Source organism: Rhea pennata, chromosome 3 (assembly GCF_028389875.1).
Source record: "Rhea pennata isolate bPtePen1 chromosome 3, bPtePen1.pri, whole genome shotgun sequence".
Taxonomy (NCBI): domain Eukaryota; kingdom Metazoa; phylum Chordata; class Aves; order Rheiformes; family Rheidae; genus Rhea; species Rhea pennata.
The window spans coordinates 128,154,990-128,173,944 of NC_084665.1; the positions used below are offsets into that span (position 1 = coordinate 128,154,990).

Consider the following 18,955-nt stretch of genomic DNA (forward strand, 5'->3'; position numbering starts at 1 on the left):
GAGAGTATTGCTAGGAATGATATGAGTCGCTGTGAGATCGGCTTAAAAAACACGTGATTTGGGGGGTAAAAGAGCGTTTCTGTGTATCAAAGCTAGAGGGGGAGAGGGGGAATGCCCGAAGCAGCTGAGAGAAATCTGATACAGAGACAGCGGGAGCTGCCCGTCTCGGCTGGATCTTGGGAACACAAGCTGGCTGCGGCGGAGCAATCCCGTCTCTGTTAAAAAAGACGGAGCTAAACAAAAGCGAAGCAGTGATTACATGTTGATTATATCTCCTCCTACACTACTTGGAAAGTGCCCCCCGTGTGTTGGGATATTGCAATATATTGGGATATTCAGGAGGAGGGAGGATTTCTGCCGAGCTCCCATCATGTCTTGCGTTGAATCTCCTTCCCGTTAGGAGGCATAAAGCGCTTTCCCAGGCTGGGGCAAGGCTAAACTCGAACCAGACAGGCTGGGAGCATAACACCGCCTGCGACACCCCTATCCAACCCCCTTTTTCCCCCTGCAGGATGCAGGGCGACAGCACGGAAGGGCTTGTGTCCTCACGCCCTGCTAAAAGAGTGCACAGGGCTTTATCAAATGCCAAAAGCATGAACGATGCAAAGCAATAAAGCCCTAATGTAGCCGAACGGCAATAATGAGCCTCACTTACACGTTTCCCAAGGGTTAATGGTCCGTGGCCTTCTCCGAGCAGGGCATTCATTCCCCAGGAAATGCCACGCGCCGGGATCCCTGCTCGTGGCGGTTAACGAAGGCCAGAGGCAGCGCCCACCTCCTCCGCTCCCGCTTGACCCCAATTTTTCCAGCCTCACGGCGGATCCCTAAGCTGGGCCATCACTCCAGCGGCCAGGGAAAGGAGAGGCCACGGGGGGTGAACCTGCGGATCTGGGGAGCTGAGCGGTGTTTCCGCTGCGGTGCTATTTTTAGCATTGCCATAGAAACCACGCCAGAGCGGATGGAGGGATGGGGAGGCTTGGCAGCCCCGTGCCGAGTGCCAGCTGCGCCGGACTGTCCCCACTGCCCCTAATTTGCAAAGCCAGTGCAGCGGTGAGACTGCCAGAGAACACGGCTAAGGCTGGCAGAGGATCCGGCTTTTTTCACTGCTGTTTGCTGGTGCTTTTTGCCTGGGAAGAGGACCAAGGGTGCCAGAGCTGGAGCTTGGATGTGTCTGGTGAGGAAGGTCCAAGGAGGACATAGCTCCCACCACTCTCAAATCAGGGTTTCTCCCTTCACCCTCCTACCTTCATCCTAACCTCCATCCAGCCCCTTTCCTGCTCTCAGCCTCTCCTCTTGCTCTTTTCCTTTTTTTTTTTTCTTTTTCTTTTTTTTTTTTTTTTGCTTATCCAGATCATCCTCGACTCTTCTGTACAGTAATTATTTTACCAGGCTTCTTGGTGGAGCCCCACAGCAGCTTGCAGAAGGCTCTGGGCTGCTGGACCCGTAGCCAGACAGTGGTACCGGTTCAGGCCGTTAACTCCCCCCAACCAAACAGGCAATAGGATAAGGGACAAGGCTCAACCCGAGGCACTCAGATACGGTGGCGGCATGTCGACCTTGGGCAGATGGGTTGCAAGAAGGTCCTTCATCCCTGTGCTTATTCCCAAGGTTGCCCAGAACCAACATTTGCAATTACTCCTGTGGAAACCTCTTCCCTGTGCCATTCCCTGCAGCTTCCAGGTTCAAAACATGAGGGAACATGGGTTTTTCTAGGGAAAAAGACAACAAAAAGAAGGAAGGAGCACCACCATCTGCCGAGCCGAAGCTGGCGCGGCAGCTCCCCGTGCCTGGTCGACACTGCTATCTAGTGGTGCTAGGCACGCGGTCCGTGCCGGAGCAGTGCCGGGGCCGCAGGAACGGGGTGATAGGAGCTCAGCACCGGGCAGGACGTGAAAGCCAAAAGCAGAGACAGTGACCGATCAGGCAACTTTTTCTTTTTTATTTCTTATAAAATATATTTCATAGTGCTGCTGTAAAAATTACATTTCACATTTTTATTTTTACAAAATTTTTTTATACAATAAAAATAATACTTGGAAGACAGCTGAGAAAAAGCTCCAACAAGACAAAGTCACTGATACAGCATATTCCCCGCCTCGCCGGATGGCTGGCCAGAGCGCAGCGCCCGGCCCCAAGCATCCTCCCCGCGCTCCACCGAGGACCAAATCGCACCCTCCACCTACCCAAACTCTCCTTAACTTTGGGCTAATAAAACTTGGGTTTTCCTTTTTGGGTGCAACTCCCCTTGGCAGTGGTGGGGTGTCACAGTATCCAGGCTGGAAAGGGAGAGCAGCCTCCAATTAGTGCCCAAGAGAGGTTCCTATGTACATACATATACACGCAGGCCACTGCACGGGGGAAGAGCGTTCCCGGCTGGATTCAGCGGCCGGGGTTACCCACCGTTGGGGCCTGAAGAGCTTGGAAAAGTTTTAAAGACTCGCATGTCAGGAGGAAAAAAAAAAAAAGAAGAAGTCAAACATTCAGGATGCGGTTGGAAGCAAGTTAGAAAAGGAAAAAGGGGGGGGGGGGAGAAGGGGGCTGAAGGAACCCAAATGCCAGCTAAACAGATAGACGTAGAAGTCTGCTGTCATTTCTGCAAAAATACAATTTTTTCTTTTCCCCTAAGTTTTTTTTTTTTTTTTAAAAAAGTGTCATACAAAACATTCTGCACCAGTTTCTCCGTAAAAAAAACCCCAACCGCCAAAAAAAGTAAGAGAGCCATGAGCGTAAGGACGATTTTGTCCAGTTAAGTCTGTACCGTAAAAGCCCTCGGGAAAAGAAGCATCTCCCACCCCGCATTTAAACCCGTTATAAATTGGCCCTGATACAACAATATCCCAAAGTGAGAAAACTCCCGTTTGCGCCTAGGCATGAAGTGCTATTCGGGGGGCGGGGGGATGAGGCACTGTAAGAGAGGTGCGAGCCCGAGGAGCGGGGCTGGGGCCCGTGGCCGGCTTTCCCGGACGCGTCCCATCCCGCCCGGTACGGCACGCTCTGCCTTTTCCCCCGGCCCGGAGCTCCGGCCGCGCACATCCGCGGGCAGCTGCTCATTCCAAAGTCATTTACACTTTCCTTTTTCTCCCCTCTACTCATTCCCCCGCATTTAGATCGTGTTTAACAAAGCATAGTTTTTTTTTTTTTTTTTAAAAAAAAAAAAACCTTAATCTTCCATCAGTGAAAAACGCTGATTTTTTGGAACAGAGACCGGAAGGGCTTGGGGTGCCGGTGCCAGATTGTCCAACGCTACACCCTGGCTCGGAGGGACAAACCCTGTCGGAGGCTCACGGGGCTGCCGTCGAACGGCGCCTGCGACTCCAGATGGCTTATTTTAAGTTTCCTGAGTGCTCGCCCTCGGGAGCTGCGGGAACCGAAGCAAGAAAGAGGGATTGGGTAAAGCCAAAGAGGGAGAAATCAAAGCCAAAGGGGCAGAAACGGCATAGAAAGGGCAAAGCGACACCTCTAGTCCATCCCATGTCTCTGCCAAGTTGAGGGAGCAAAGGCACAAAGTCCGAGGAAAGCACAGATTCGATTTTTTTTTTCCTCTTTTTCTTTCTTTCTTTCATGCTCCGTACACAGCTCCAAGTTTTGTTTCAGAGGAGCATCTGGAAACTAAAAAGGCAGAGAACTTCCCCAGTGCCTGAACTGGGGCACCAAATAACTGTCTGAAAATCCCTGCAGAGAGCTAGCCACACTTTCAGCCTCACTGAAGGGCAGGGTAGGAAAAAAAAAAGAAAAAGAGAAAAAAAAAATCTGTGCAAGAGGAATCACACCTGACAGCAAGACTTGATGCTGCCACCGTCAACCCCTTTCCGCACAGACCATCGCCTGCAGCGTCGGGAGCATCTCCGCTGCAAGCTGGGGGGCAGCGGGAGAGACCCCAGCAGCCCCACGGCTGAGAGCGATCCGGCAAGACAAGGGCTGCCGGATGGACCGCAGCCAAGGCCCACAGGAAAATTTGGGTTTTTACCTGTTTTGGAGTTAACACAATCACCGATTATAGCCCATCGTTCAGGTAATGTGAAAAAAAAGCTCAGAATAAGTGAATTCTGGTTTTCAATGGCCCGATTTTCTACTATTTCCTAGCAGGCCTCATGGCACAGATCCGCTCCCCAGCATGCTGCTCCCAGGGGATAAACCCCTGCTTTCTGCCAGCTGCCCGGCAGGCTGCTTGGGCTAGGACAGGGCACACGTGGCTTTTTTTTTTTTTTTTTTTTCCTGCTTGCCAGAGGCCAGTTGTGCATCCATCAGGTTAACACTGAAGAGAAGATCAGGTTCTGAAACAATATACTGTTTATATGTACAAAATTACAAACAAAACAAAAAAAAGTCAACAAGCACCTGTAATACATATATATAGAAACCTGCTTTGCCTGCCCACCCCCCCCCTTTAGCAACAGGGCTCATGTTGATCCAGGAGAACAAAAAAAATAGTAATAATATTCTCCCAGCCACGATTTTTTTTTTTGTAACAAGGAAAGTTTAGACTAATCACATGGTCCTCACCACCACCGAGGCCCCAGCCTGCTGCAGGCACCCGCTCTTGGCACGGCGGCTGTGGTTTACAGCCTACAATTATCAAGAAACGCAGCAGAAAATCCAGTTGCCGCCTCTACTGACACAGGGGGAAGAAAAAGGGAAAAAGAGCAAATGGGACATTTGCCACCCGCAGACAGAGAGCGACTCGTGGGGCAAACCCTGCGCAACATCTGGGAAGACGCTGCAGAAGCGGGCCGCTGGGGTCCCAGCTATCCTCCCGGGCAAGCGCCTTCTGCACAGAGACTACTGCTACCCAGACAGAAAGCTAAAAGAAGTTTGAATAATGTAAATATAAATATATATATATATATATATATATATATATATATATATATATATATATATATATATATATATATAAAAGTTGGGAAAAGTGAGGCATCTCAAGTCTGCCTTTGCACTTCAGGATTTTCTGGTGCATCTCTTCTGCGGCATAAGCAGTATCTTTTAGCAGATGGGCTTATATCCTGTCGGCTTCCAGAGAGTCTAAAAGCAAATATTTAAGTGGAAAAATCTTCCCCAGTCCTCCTAGGTTACCAGCTGCCTCTACTGGAGGAATCAGTGAGCTTTTAAGGGCTAATTTCTTAAGCCTAGCTTAAAAGAGTGACAGCAAGGACCACACCATCTGCTTCCAAAGAGCTAAGCAGAAGTCTAAAAAAAATGAGAATACGGGGTTTCGCTTTAAAACCTGTCATAGCTTTCCTAATTAAAGACTTCCTTTCAAAGTTCCCCAAACACAGGTGCAGATCACCAGCCGGGAGGGCTCGGGCTGCAGCAGACTGGGTCCCTGCCCAAGCGGCGCGACGTGACACGAGCAAACAGCACGGCAGTGGTGCCAGGAGCCTCGGTTCCTGCCGTCGGGAGGATTCACGTGCTGCCAGCAACAACTGAATGTTTTTTAAAGCTATGATTGTTACCGGCACTGTCCCTTAAAGAGTACAAGGGATTTGCAGTTTCCAGGTAGTCAAGGACCAGGGAATGCTGCCTCAGCATCCTATCCCAGCCACGATGAGGAAATCCAGGAGGTTTTAGCGATGATCTGGGAAATCTGGGAAGTTCTTTGGTCCCTAGATCACCTCTAAGCTCTCCTGAACACCCAGGAACCAAATTCCTTCCCCATATTGCCCCCCCACCATTTTTACTGTAAAAAGGAAATTTTCTTCACTTCTGTTTAAAAAACTTTTTCAAAAAGAGTTAAAAAAAAAAAAAAAGAGAGAGAGAGAGAGAGAGAGAGAGAGAGAGAGAGAACCAACCCAGCAGGTGTACAATATACAGGAGGAATTTACAGGCAGCTCTCGAGGTCTCCTCTGGAGTCGCAGGAGACACCTCCAAGGTCCCCGGCTGCAGTGCCGACGACTCGGGCGCTCCCTCGGCGGAAGGAGCGGGAGCGGCTCGCCACCCGGCAGGCTTTGGGCTCAGTCCAGGAATCGCTGGCAGGCCTTTTTCCACCGGCACGCTGTGCACCACTGGTCCCGGTGCTCGATGCCGTAAACCTTCCGGCACTTCTTGGCTTCACCGCGGACTTTCCTGTGGAAGAAAAGGAAATTGAACTCATCTGCTTAGGGAAGACGTTCAGGCAGTTGCATGTGCAGCAGAGGTTAAGATTAAGAGATTAAAAAAGTGGAGTGGTGTTTTAGGAAGCTCCCAGCTGAGATACGGGGAATAACCCACCATTTAGCAAATGCAAAAAAACTGCAGGAAAACATAGCAGCTTCAGCCCCCAGGTAGGACATGGGGCTTGCTGAAGTGCCTCCTGAGCTCCCCAGCTCAGCCTGCACACGAGCTTTGAACGAGGGACTGCCGCAGGGAAGTGGCCCCCCAGCACAGCCTGCAGATGTGGCGGGACGTGAACGCATGGCCACCAGTGTTGAGAAGCCCCAAGCTGAGACTCCTCTCCTCTTCCACCGAAAAAGCCCCAGGCTCCTCACAGAAACCGCTAAAGAACCAAGATGTTGACCCCAAGGTGTTCACCAGGTGGGTGAAGGCCACAGAAGCACTTGGAGACTCTGTGGTAACACCAGCGCACAGGCAAGAAGGGAGCAACAGTTTCATACCCTGTCTTAGCTTCTGAGTCAGCATGCTTTGGAGACCAGGGAGGCCACTGCGGCTAGCTTGGAGCAGGAGCACAGTCCACACAGGGAGGGAGGGTGGTGCGGGGAACAGCAAGCCCAGGCCAGCTACCCTTCCTAGCACATTGTGTCCCTTGGGGGCTCCCAAACACCCCAGAGCAACAGACCATCCCTGGTAATTGCCCATTTTTTTATTGCAGGGGAGCGGAGGAGACACAATTTGCACAGGTCCCAGGCGACTGGCACAACGGCAGAGGAGAAGCCTTCTGCTCTGGCAGCGATGGGCTTCGCGTTTGTTCCTCTCCTAGCTGTCAGCCGCACTTGCGGCAGTCTGGATGTGCCCTGTGCCCATCACTCCCTCGTTATCTCCCCTGCCGAACAGGGAGCGCAGCCTCTTACCTGGTGCCCAGGGACACCCTGGGAGGTGACGCGACGATCAGGTGGGACTTCAACATCTGGGTCGCTGGCTGGGGTTCACTGAAGCTCAGTGACCGGCTTCGAACCTGCAGGAGAAGAAACACCATCAGATGTCAGGCTGGACCATATCACCTCTCTCCAGAACAACCCTTAGGCACTGTGAGGAAGCAGCATGGAGATCTAGACAACGTCAAGGCATAAACTTGGCCTGCTCCTCGCATTAAAGCCAGGCAATGAGTAAGAAGAGATGAGGTTCTCTCAAAAGCATCCAGCCCAACCACCCCACCTTCACCTGCAAACACAGAAAGAATCGTAGAGAAACAAGACGCCGGGCAGGCGAGACTCACCGGCGACAAGGACGGGAGCGTTGAGGTGGCAGTCGCCCAGCTGATGCTGGTGAAGATGTGCGGGGACACTGGGATTTGAATCGAAGGCAAGGCCTGTGGGACAAAAGGGGAGTTGCAGTTCAGCATTAGCCTCGGGGAGGTCGCGCTCGTCACTGCGAAGACGAGAGATGGGGCTCAGTGTGCACTGTGCCCCGCTGGCCGCGCGGTAGCCATTCAATCCCCACCACTGGGGACACAGCTGGCACGCACAGCTGGCAGAGCCCAGCCGCAGGATGAGCAACAACCTCTTCTAACTGCAGTGGAAGAGAGGCCGAGAGAGACCAAGCTGAAAATTCAGCTAGACACAACTGCAAGGATGGGAAGAATGGTGGTGGGAACCCAAACCCTTGTGGCCTCCAGCACCTGCTTGCTCTGACATGGGGCACAGCACCCGTGACCGGACACGGGCTGGCAGCATAGCTGGAGATGCAGCAATTTCTCCATCCACCCAAGCGCGTTTGGTTGCAGAGTTCTCCCCGAATCACACGGATGGGCCTACTTGCACGGGGGGTTTTTGCGCCTACTCCAGTAGGCTGTCGCAGAGTGTGCTTTTTGCTTTGAGCTGATGCAGCGTCCATTCCCTGGCGTGGGAACAAGGAGCTGACGGATCTATGTAGCCTCTCCTGCTCCCGCTAGGCTAACCTACAGCTCCCAACAAGTCTCGGCTCTCAAGCAGTCCCGGGACTGCACAGGACATCGGAGAGCTGCAGCAGCCGCCACGGGACGAGGAGCGCTGCAGTGGGCGAGCCCGGCGCCAAGGCGCTGCGCGCAGCCTGGCGCTCCGGGTCTCCAGGTTTTCCGTGCCTCAAAAGCACGCGAACTCCTGACTCGGCAGCCCAGGACGTGCCGGGATCCAGCGCGGCTGCATTCCAGCCCCGCGTTATCGGCTCGCGGGAGGGCGTGTTGCATACCGCCGGGACCTTAATCGCAGTGCGGCGGGAGCGCGGGTCGGCAGCTCCCCCGCGCAGGCGATGGCCGCGCTGGCGCACGAGCCCCGTGCGGGGAGGCCGACAGAGCGGGGCCGCTCCGCACCGGGACGGCAGCTCACGAGGGAGGCGGTTAAATCCATAACCGGGTAACCAGGTGCCTTCTCCTTTCCTCCGCCAGGAGCGTATTGTGTTAAACACGCCAAACGTCGCTTGGTTTTTGGCACGCAACAGCCCCGGAGGCTGGGGAAGACGACGGCAACGATGGGCTTTGCGGCGCGGGGCGCTCACCTGGTACGCGTGATCGGCCTGGATGTGCCAGAAGGAGCTGGGGGCCGACTGGCTGAGCGCGCTGCCCGGCAGCGCCGGCTCCAGCGTCGGTGGCTCCACCAGCAGGGCCTCCGGCTTGGCCAGGGTTTGCTGGATGACGATGGGGGCCGACGCCGACGTGGGGCTGGCGGCTGACTCCGGAGCGGGCTCTTCTTTCACCTGCACTTCGGTGTAGTAAAAATCCTCCTCCCTCTTCCGCTGGTCCGAGTCCGCACCGTCTCTGCAGTGGTGAAAAGGAGGAAAAAGCCACAAGTCTAGCATTTTCCCAGGATAGTTGCTTTGCACCGGATGGCAATCTGTACGCTGCCGGCTTTGCCCCTCCTTGTACCATCAGATTCCCCGGAGCGTTCGCATTTGCATTCCCATTCACCGCTGAATCATTCCTCGTTTTACAGCCCTGCGAGCGGCAGCCTCGGAGCCCGCTAGAGGGGGCGGCCGCCACGGGAAGCGGGAACAGCGCGCGGCTGGCTGCAGCCTCGCCGCAAACCTGCCGCCGCCGGGCTCGAGCTCGCGGGCCGAGAGGCAGCTTCAACCCAAGGCGGGGAGGACGGAGCAGGGGGGCTCTCGCGGCTCTCCCACGCAGCGAAGGCGGCCGAGAGCTGCACAGATGACCCCAGGCACTGACAGCTCCAGCCCCCGCAAGGCTGCAGTCCTCAAGCTCGAGCAGGGACTCCTGTGAGTCCAGGAAAGCCGCGAGGCCAAAACCAGCTGCCCATGGCGGGGGGACCTGAGCACCTGCCGACCCCCCTGGCCCGGGAATGCTGGAACCTGCAGCCGGCCGCAGGGAAGCACCGCTCCGTGGCGCCAGGAGCCCCAGGCTGCTTGGCTTCAGCCCCCAAAGCAGCCGCAGGCAGGTGAAGGAGGCGAAGCCTCTGCCTTACCCGAGATGCTGGGTCTTCACGTGCCGCTTGATGCCGACGATGGAGCGCAGGACCTTGCCGCAGCTGGGCCACAGGCACTTGTACATCACCTTCACCGAGTTCTGGAGGAAAGAGGGGTGCTGGTCAGCGGGGGCTTCGTCCCGACCGCCCGGCCCCACCGCGGTGCTCCTGCCCGGAGAGGGAAGAGCCAAGGGTAGCGCTTGCCGGCCCCCATTCCCCGCCCCGTCGCACGCTGGCCACCCGGCGGTACCTTCCTCTTGCGCGGCGCGGGCTCGTCGAGGAGGAAGGGGTCGGAGTCGGTCTCAAAGCCGTCGTCGGCCTGGGGCGAGCTGAGGGCCTCGCTCGAGTGCTTGGGGCTGGCCTCGGGGTGGGGCGGCGACGGCGTGGAGATGTCGCTGCCGCCGCTCCAGTGCCCGCTCGTGGTGCTGCTCCCGCTGTCCGAGACGTCGCCGCTCTCCTTCCAGGGATCGCAGGCCGCCCGCGAGGCTGCAAGGACGGAAAGGGAAAAAAAATAAACAACTAAACCGGCGGCGTTTGGGGGTCTGGCGCGCCCAGAGCTGAACGTGGAGCTCGACTGTCGCGCTTCAACCCCGGCTTCCCCAGCAAAACGCTCCGAGCCTCCGGGGAGCCGTCGCAGCGAGGTCGGCACGGGGAGAGCCGGCATTTCCCACGGCCGCCGGCTGCTATTTTTAACCACCCGCTGCGTTTGACTCCCGGGGAATGAAATCTCCTCTAAAAAAAGGAGCGGCTGCCCTGCCGGGGACTCCGGCGCCGGGCAGGGTTACGGGCCCCGCGCCGCGGCCCGGGAACGCACCCCGGCCTCCCGGCCCTCGACTCCGCTTGCCGACAGGCGGCTTCTCCCGCCGCCTCCCCAAGGGGTCACGGGCAAGCGTCTCGCCCCGGGGGACTCACGGGGGATGCCGCCGCTCTCGCTGGCCGGGGGGCTCTGCACCACGGGGCTGCAGGACAGGCTCGTCAGCACCATGGCGGCCACCATCTCGTCCATCTCCACCGTGGCGTCGGCCTTCCTGCACCCACGGGAGGGACAAAGAGACATGAGAATGGGGCGGGAACAGCCGAGGAACCCTCCAGAGTGGGTGGCATCGATCCGGCGCAGAATGGAGCCGCTGGGCACCAACCCTGCACTCTGTGGATCGGTGCCCAGGAAGGGCGCTCTCTGCCTCCACCAGCATCTCAAACCCAACGCCTGCACCACCTGGATGAAACCTGGCCGGCCTCTGGCACCCACCTCCTTGGGACATCGATGCTGCTGGAAACCGATCTGCGGAGCGGCTCCATGCCGCCGGCGAGCCCGGGGCCCCCAGGCAGCGGTGACCGCTGGAGCTCAGCTGGCCTCGCCTCCTCGATCCCGCGGCCCCCGGGCAAGCCCTGCTCCGGCAGCAGCACCTTCACCTTGTCACTCGGCGGGCTGTGCTGCTCCGCGGTGCCAGCACGCTCCTGCCCGCTATAGGTGACGACAACCTGGGGAAAAAAAGAAGAGCAAGAGGTGGCTTTCCAGCGCGACTGCTCCTGCCGCGAGCAGCTGGCTGCGCTCCCCTGGGCTGCTCTCGCTGTCCCACGGGTAAACCCCGGGTCTGAGACACTGACCTCCTCCCGGGCCTGATGCAACACTGCTGCAACAGGACCTCGTGCCAGAGGACTATCGGAACAACGCGGGGGCTCCCCGAGGCCAAGGCTCGCGGGTGCGCGAGCCCCAGCGCGAGGCAGAGGGTGCAGAACGGGGAGGGAATGCTGAGTTCAGGCATTCGAGGGGGGTCAGAAAACCAGGTTTGCTTTTCAAGCTAGGGAAGATGACTGATCATCTGAGAAACCAGCTCCCTTCGAAATGCCGTTTTTCCATCAGAGGGAGGACGCTCCAGCCAGCGTTGGCTGGTGCCACGCGAGCGACCGGCCAGTCCGTACAGCAGAGGAACCTCATGACACATCCTTGCTCCATCCTACGGTGGCAAAAGGACCAAAGGAGGCTTCGGTGAAAAGGCAGAGCCTGTCCCAAAAGAGCTTGTATTTCAGATGCCGTCACAACAAACTGGAGCGGCTGCCAAGGCTCATCCACATCTGAGTCCTACTGCTGACAGCAGAGTTGTCCTTCCCTGCTGCACGGTTCCAGATGCTGGTGATCCACAGCTTAAGGATGTCCTGAACCAGATGTTAGCCACATCTCTGAACACAACACCTTTGGACAAACTTTTCTTCAACGAATTTGCCTCGTTTTGGAGTTCAGTTTTGCTTTGTCTTCATGACATCGCCTGGCAGGGGCTCCCACCACTGCCACAGACTGCAGAACAGCACGTAGATAAAGGGACTAAAGGAAACCCAGAGGGGGACAGGGAAACGGAGGTTTCCTGGGCAAAGTGAGCCTGAAGTCACCCCCTGACTTCTCCGTTTGCTGCTCTTCCAGGGAGAAGGAGATGTTCAAGCCTCATCTCTTTCATAGAGTGTCTCAGTTTCTCTTGATGGACTATTTTCCACCACTACTATCCATGAGTCTATTTCTGTTGATGGAAATGTATCCGTGTTGAAACACGCTACATGTGTCTCCGGCTATTTATAGGAACACGACCACCTCTTTATGGAAATGCTGCAGGCGTTACACGAAGAAGCCAACACGGGATGGACAAAGCACAAATGTGCCGTGTTCTGGGACCAAGAGCGCATGCGAGATCGTGTCAGGTGGGAGGAACCACAGCACAGAAGCAGCGGTCTGCTGGGCCAGGGTTAAACAGATGAGGGCTGGGATCACAGCGACAGGGCGCCGACGGTCCTGACCACGGCCTTAGCCTCCGCAGCCCGCGTCCCTTTGCGATATTCCCAGGTAACAAGGAACGAGGCTTCCCCACAAGCCCCCCCAGCTGTCCCCCTAAGCGAAGGTGGAGCAACATGCAGCACAGCAAGAACATCTAACATCACCTCAGGCTCTACAAAGCAAATTCACTCATAAGCAAAACCACTACCCGTGACTTATTTTTATGCTATTTCCAGCAGCAGAGCAAGCAAAGTCCTCAACACTGGAGCACGTAGGAGAAAACAGCTCTCACTGTCCTCTGTTTAATAAATACGAGGCAGAAGGAATCTGCCCTCCCCACAGGACAGCGCTGGGCACAGGAGCCAGAAAAAACTGAACAGGGGCCTTATTTACACTTCATTTTACAAGCTCTGCCCAGAAAGGGTTTTATAGTCCTGCAGGTAGAAGCCAAGACCCTGGCTCTTACGTCAGTGGCCCGCTGCTCCCTTCTGACAACGCTGCTTGGCCAGACGTTAATGGGAACCATTCCTGTGGATCAAGAAGCAAGGCTGTTCCCTGCCCCAGAGGACATCCAGCTCAAGGCCCTCCTAAGCATGTTAGCAGGACCAGATGCCCTTTCTGGACTAGACATCACACCTCACTCTTCCCCAAGAGCTGCTTCAACAGGCAGGTCAATGCCATCAACAAAATGCTGCTCAAGCACAGCCTCCAGAGCATCCACCACTTACCCTTGTACTCTCCAATCTGTACTAAAAAGCTGCTCTAGACCAAGCTCTGGGGCTCCACTAGCAGATGGACCCAAGCATGGACCCATGATGGACCTCCATAGCTAAGCTGCAGGGCTCCTTAGGGAGCCAGCACAGGTTAAAGGGGGAGATTAGGCAAGTTCACAAAAGAGAAATCCAGTGGGAGATATTAAGTGTATGGAAACCACCTCCCTTAGCCTTCCAAATGGTTGGAACCTAGGAGAACACGGGAGAGAAGTATCACGTGTTTTCTCCCTTATAGACATCCACTTCTGGTTATGACTGGAAACAGGATACTGGAGGAGATGGCTCTCTGCTGGAGCCAACGCAGCCGCTCTTACACTCACGCAGTCCAAACGCACGCGGCACGGCCAAAGCCAGCGCGCTGCAGCCAGCGCCCATCAACGGCTTTCGATAATTACAGGCTCACACCAGCACGTGAAGCACCAAGGGGCTTGGGGGCTTCATTTGCCCCCTCCAAGCAGCCCCACCGGAGCACACGGAACGAGGACACACACAGCTTCCTTACGTACTTGCCGTCCCGCGTGGAGCTGCGGCCGGTTGGGGCTCGGGAAGCGCGGCGCCCGGCTGCTCTCCTCCGCTCGCTCCCTGCGCGGTCCGTCCTCCCGCGGAGCTGCGTGGGAAGACACTCGGCTGAGATCGGCCGGCAAGCCGGCGAGCTGGGCGGTCACGAGCACCCCGTCGGCCAGGGAGCTGGGGGCGGAGACGCGGGTGCCTAGCAGGGAGCGCTTCCCCAGGCGCCTGGACAGCACGCTCGCCATCTCGGACACGCTGCGAACGACAAAGAGATGGGGCCGTTACTGCCGGCGCGAGACCTCTACGCTCCTCCTCTACGCAGGCGTTTCTAAACCCGTCTGGAAGAAGCAACCACCCCGATCCCTCTGCCAGACTTGGACTCTTCCCCCTTGCCCTTCTGTAGCGGCTCAGTCCCTCTGCCCCGGTGGGGTGCCCCACTAGGACGGGGACACCTCCAGCTAGACGGTTGCTCGTTAGAAGCAAGCACCGGCTCTGTCTATTCCAACGGCTCCTCTTTCTGGTCACGTCTCCTGGGCTGCCAGCTCAGAGGACGCCCCTGCAGATACGATCAGGAGATGGCCTTCCACAGGTGTTCTCCACCCACGCCACCAGCGCTGCCACCACCAGCTCCAAACCCAGCGGCCACCTGCGGCGGTTCCCAACTCTCCCTTGTCCAGGTATCACCCGTAGCGGGCGGGAGCTGCTCCAGGCCCTCCGGCTCAGGGCTACTGCCCAAGCCAAGCACAGAGCACCAGCACCAAGAACAAGGGAAGCCACCCGACACTGCCATTCCCGCAAACCCAGGCATTCCTCGGATCCCCTTTGCCTTAACCCCACTGGGTGCCGCCCTCCAACGCTGAGAATTCCCAGCGGGACTTTCCAGCAGAGCAGGGGCCTTGGCTTTGCAGCCAAGGGCTCTGCCGCCCCGCGTGCTTCCTGCCGGGAAGGTTTCCAACGCGCAACCGCCCTGCGGCTGCTCCCGGCCCGGGGCTCCCGGAGCCTCTGCGAGCGCTCTCCGAGCCCGACCTCTGCGCTTGGCTCCCGCCCAGCCGACTCCTGCAACTCGCCCGCCCGGGAGAAGGACGCGGCGCTCGGGATTTCACAACGGGAGGAAAGTTCTCCGGCGGGGAAACCACGGCCCCTTTCATCCGCTCCCCCTGCGCTGGCCCCAGCTGGGCTTTGATTTATTTTTGGGGGGGCAATCCAGATCCCGACTCCTGTTTCCCCCGGTAATTACCCCGGCGCGGCTCAAAGCACGTTCACCGCTCCTCGTGCCCGCTCCAGCCATGCACAACTTTTCCCAACTTCAGCTGCTTTTCGCCCAACTCCCGTCAAGCTGGCGGTTTTCCCAGCGGCAGCCAGGCTGCCAGCCATACGGGCAACATCGCTGCCCCGCTTTGCTTAAAAAGAAAGCATTTGGAGCATTTTCACCCCAAATCGTTTCTCTGCAACGTTTGCAACAGCACTGAGTTCAAGAGCAACTATTTTTAGTCTTATTCCCCCCGGAATAACTTTCCCTCCTTCCTCTGACAGGTGATAGAAGTGGGTTTTCCGTGTGTTGACGCGGCTCTTCCAGCAAGCCCGTAAGGAAATTCCTCATTTCTTTGCATTTATAGATTTTGGTGCTGTTTCAAAAGGGGGGGGGGGAAGCATTTATAGGTTTCCTTAAAAACACACCTGGCTCTGATCGACCCAGGAACTCCGGCAGCCCGCACCGTTCCCGTGGCCGCAGCATCCCATCTGCGGGGAGCGAGCCCGGCCGGCCGGCCGGCTCCCGCGCTTTTATATTCCCAGCGATATTCCCGGGTGCCGCGGGGCCACCCGAGCGTGACGCTGCCGGCCCTCGGGGGTGCTCAGCTTCAAAGGACGCTAAAGATTTACAAGCTGGTTTTATGGATAACTGCACCCATTAGGCTCGCTTTGTCCTCGGTAGAAAATTAACAGCTATTTAAGAGCCATAAAACGCTAGGAACTTGCACCAGGAAGAGCAGGATGGGTGCCGGATCGATGCAGAACGGCGAGCGGCAACTGCCGCAAGCAGGTGGGATCCCAACAGCTTCCCGCATCCCGGGCACCATTTCTCGCCGGAAAAAGGGAACAGAAAAGCCAGGGTGGCAAGGCAGTTTGGGATGTCACGGGCAGCCGGCCGGGCGCCCGCAGCCCCGTGCCGCTCCAGGCTCCTCGCGCGCTGCCCCGGATTCCCGCGCCCGGCCGGCCGCTAGCGATCCCGCTCCGGGGGCTCAGCACGGATAAGGGAAGCAAAACAGTGCAGAAACCCATTATGGAACGGAGTTTTCCTTGCACGGGGTTTTATGCAGCAGCCTCTCGCGCCGAGAGGTCGCAAGGCTCTTTACCAGCGATGCTGGGTAAGAGCCGCGCGCATGGAGCTCACTGCGAATTTGGACCTTTACTATGAGAAAAAAAAAAAAAAAAGACTTTGATTGCCACTGAGAAACAGCAAATAGCTCCGAGCCGGGACGCGACAGCACCCAGAAAGTCGACACCACCGTAACTTAGGCCAGAAAGCGAATAATTCATATTATGTGGTCAAACTGCCAGGGAAAGAAAACTAACGCACGAGTAGGGAACGTGAACGCAGCCCGCGCTCCCGCTCACGTGAAAAACACCCGTAAACCCGGCAGCCGCTGCCAAGGGGCAGGACTGTTCCGCGTCGCGAACCCGGAGCCCGTTTACTCCAACCAAGCCGCGCTCCGGATCCGAGCGCCTCCAGCCTCCTCCGCTCGGATCGAACGGCGTCGGCGGCGTCCCCTGCTAGCAAACCCGGCGGGAGGCCGCAGCCAGCAAGCGGCGCCTGCGAGCCCGGAGAGGCAAAACCGGCGCGGCTCCCGCGCGGCACAAACCCGTTGAGCACGCCGACTTCCCCGGGAAGCCGGGACGCTGGCTGGCTCCATCCCAGCTCCCGCGATCAGCTCCGGGCGCGCCTGCGGACGCGTCGCGACACCGCGGGCTCCTCCGCGTCCTTATTCCGTCCCGCCGAGACTCGTTCGCGAGACCGGGAGGAGCAAAGGAGGCGGCGACGGTTTTCACCCGGCTCGTCCCACCGGCCAAAACACGTTTTTATCCACGTTTTAGACGAACGCGCGCCAAGCGGCTCCCCCGGGAAGGGGGCCAGCTGCACGCCGGCAGCGAGCGCCCTCCCTCCGGAGCCGGGGCCAGCGGGAGAGCCTGGCGCTAAGGGGTTAAGCACGCCGAGGCCAGGAAGGAAAAGGCGGCAGGCAGCAGCGCGCTGGGCTCGGAGCCCGCAAAGCCGGATTCGATGCCCTCAGCACATTTCTGCACGGGCTGGAAGGAGGGCCGCGGGCGCCGGGCGCGCGTTTCTGCGGGAGCGCGGCCAGCGGGGAGGGACGAGGAGGAGGGGGCCGCCCGGCGCCGGCGAGCCTGCGCCCAGGTGCGAGCTGCGGCACCGCCGCTAGCGGGGCCGGGGCCGCCCCGACGCGCACGGGCCGCGGTGCGAGAACGGGGCGGGTAAAAAGGGGGCGAAAAAAGAAAAAGCGCCGGGGGGGCCGCAGCAGGCTTGTGCAACGCGTGCGCCGGCTGCGTCACGCTGAAGGCAGCGGGGGGCCAGCGGGGGGCACAGGGACGACGGGGGCTTGTCCCACCCGCAAAGGGGCGCGGGGGTGACACGCAGGCAGGGAGGCCCCGCGCGGGGGCAAGGCGCGACGCCCGCGGAAAGGCAGGGCCTGGGCGCAGCAGGAGGCAGCCGGGCGCGCGCGGGCGTGCACACCCCGCGCGGGTGCAGCGGGTGCGGGTGCGCGCACCCCACGCGGGTGCACACCCCACGCGGGTGCAGCGGGTGCACGCCCCGCGTTTGCGCGCGGTACGAACGTGCCGTGCGTGCCCGCAGCGTGCAAGCGCGCCGGGCAGCACGCACGTGTGCCGTGCATGTGCAGCGCGCGCGGGGGGCAGGCCCCGCGGCGCGTGGGGGCGGGCACGCGCGGAACACGCGTGGGGGGGTGGGAACACTCCACCTCCCCCAAGAAAAAAAAAGAGCCGATCGCACTGCGCACGCGCGGAGCGAACCCGGGCGGAGCCAGGGGGGCGGCGGCCGCCAACACCCCGCGGCAGCCGGGGCCGCCCGGGACCCCCCCCGCCGGCGCTGCCCCCCCGGCCCGGCCCGGCCCGGCCCGGCCCTTACCTGCGGCGGCCGCCGCGCTCCCGTCCGCCCCCTCCCGCCGTCCGCGCCTTGTTTTGAAATTCCCCTTCCCTCCCCCACCCCCCCGCCCGGCGCAGCCCGGCCCGGCACCGCCGCGCACGTACGCGGCTGCCGGCAGCTCCCGGCCTGGATCGCGCCCGGGAGCGGAGCGGAGCGGGCGAGGGAGGCGCCCGCAGCGCAGCCCGCGGACATGCATGCGCGCCGTTTATAGATAATTTTTTCCCCCTTTTTTCCCCTCTTTCCCGCCCACCCTCCGCAGCCTGGTTTCCCTCCCGGCCGCGGCGGGTGCAGGACACGGGCTCTGCCCTCCCGCCCCCGCGGGTGCTGCAAGTCCCCCGCGGCGGGGGGAGGACCGGGAGTGAAGGCGGGTGTCTGCAGGCACGCCCGCGGCGCTGGTCCTGCGTGGCCATGCACACGCGCGAGCGGCCCCCGGCACCCGCGCCAAGTGGCAGCTGGCGCGCAAACCTGCACGCAAGCGGCACTCCGCACACGCGTGAACGCGCGCCCTCAGCGGCACTCCGCACACGCGTGAACAGGCGCGCGAGCGCCGCTCCGCGCCTCCGCATGGCGCGCGAGCGCCCTGCAGCCCGTTACCTCCCCCTACACACACCCCACGCGTGACACGCCCCCCTCCGTCCCCACACCCCACCCCACGTGCGAGGGTGCACGCAGCCCTCCCAAGCGGGGCGCAAGCGCGCGGGGGGGGGGACGGGGGGGGGGAGGCACCGGCCCTCGCACGTGGCTGTGCCAAACCCGCAGAGTTTGCACCGAAAAAAAAAGGGGGGGGGGGGAAGAAAAAAAGGCGGTAAAGCGAAGCGAGGCGCCGCGCGCGCTCTCCGCGGAGAGCTGCGCGAACCGGCGGCTCTTCCCTCTCCTCCCCCCCGCCCCCCGGCGCGCCCTCCGCGGCCGCGCTCCGCACTCACCGCGCCCGCCCGCCCGCAGCGGCGCCGCCGCCGCCGCCTCGCCCGCCGCCGGCCGGGTTAAAGCTCCCGGGGCAGCGCTGGTGTAAACAAGCTCCGCACATGCTCGGCCCCTTCCTGCGCATTGGCTCCGCCGATGCCGCCGCCCCCCGGCTCCGCGCCCGCGCTGCTCCCTAAGCGCTATTGGCCCTTTATCCCCCCCCTTCTTTTTTTCTATTTTTTTTTTCTATTTTTTTTTTACATTTTTTTTAAGGAAGAGCTTCTCGGGT

At 59.3% G+C, this 18,955-nt stretch overlaps 1 protein-coding gene across 2 annotated transcripts; it reads right to left on the reverse strand.

Annotated features, from left to right (window-relative positions):
• Window positions 1-1,919: 1,919 nt before the first annotated feature.
• Window positions 1,920-18,731, reverse strand: ZNF395 (zinc finger protein 395). Of its 2 annotated transcripts, none has more exons than XM_062573312.1 (10): window positions 18,690-18,731; window positions 13,589-13,847; window positions 10,795-11,027; window positions 10,458-10,573; window positions 9,796-10,031; window positions 9,546-9,646; window positions 8,626-8,884; window positions 7,370-7,462; window positions 7,005-7,108; window positions 1,920-6,063 (listed from the first exon to the last, which is right to left on the reverse strand). In XM_062573312.1, the coding sequence occupies exons 2-10, from the start codon at window positions 13,835-13,837 to the stop codon at window positions 5,952-5,954; spliced, it is 1,503 nt and encodes a 500-aa protein (XP_062429296.1). In that variant the 5' UTR covers window positions 13,838-13,847; window positions 18,690-18,731; the 3' UTR covers window positions 1,920-5,951. The 2 variants fall into 2 exon arrangements, with proteins under 2 accessions (XP_062429296.1, XP_062429297.1); XM_062573313.1 differs by lacking the exon at window positions 18,690-18,731 and adding an exon at window positions 16,454-16,694.
• Window positions 18,732-18,955: the final 224 nt, after the last annotated feature.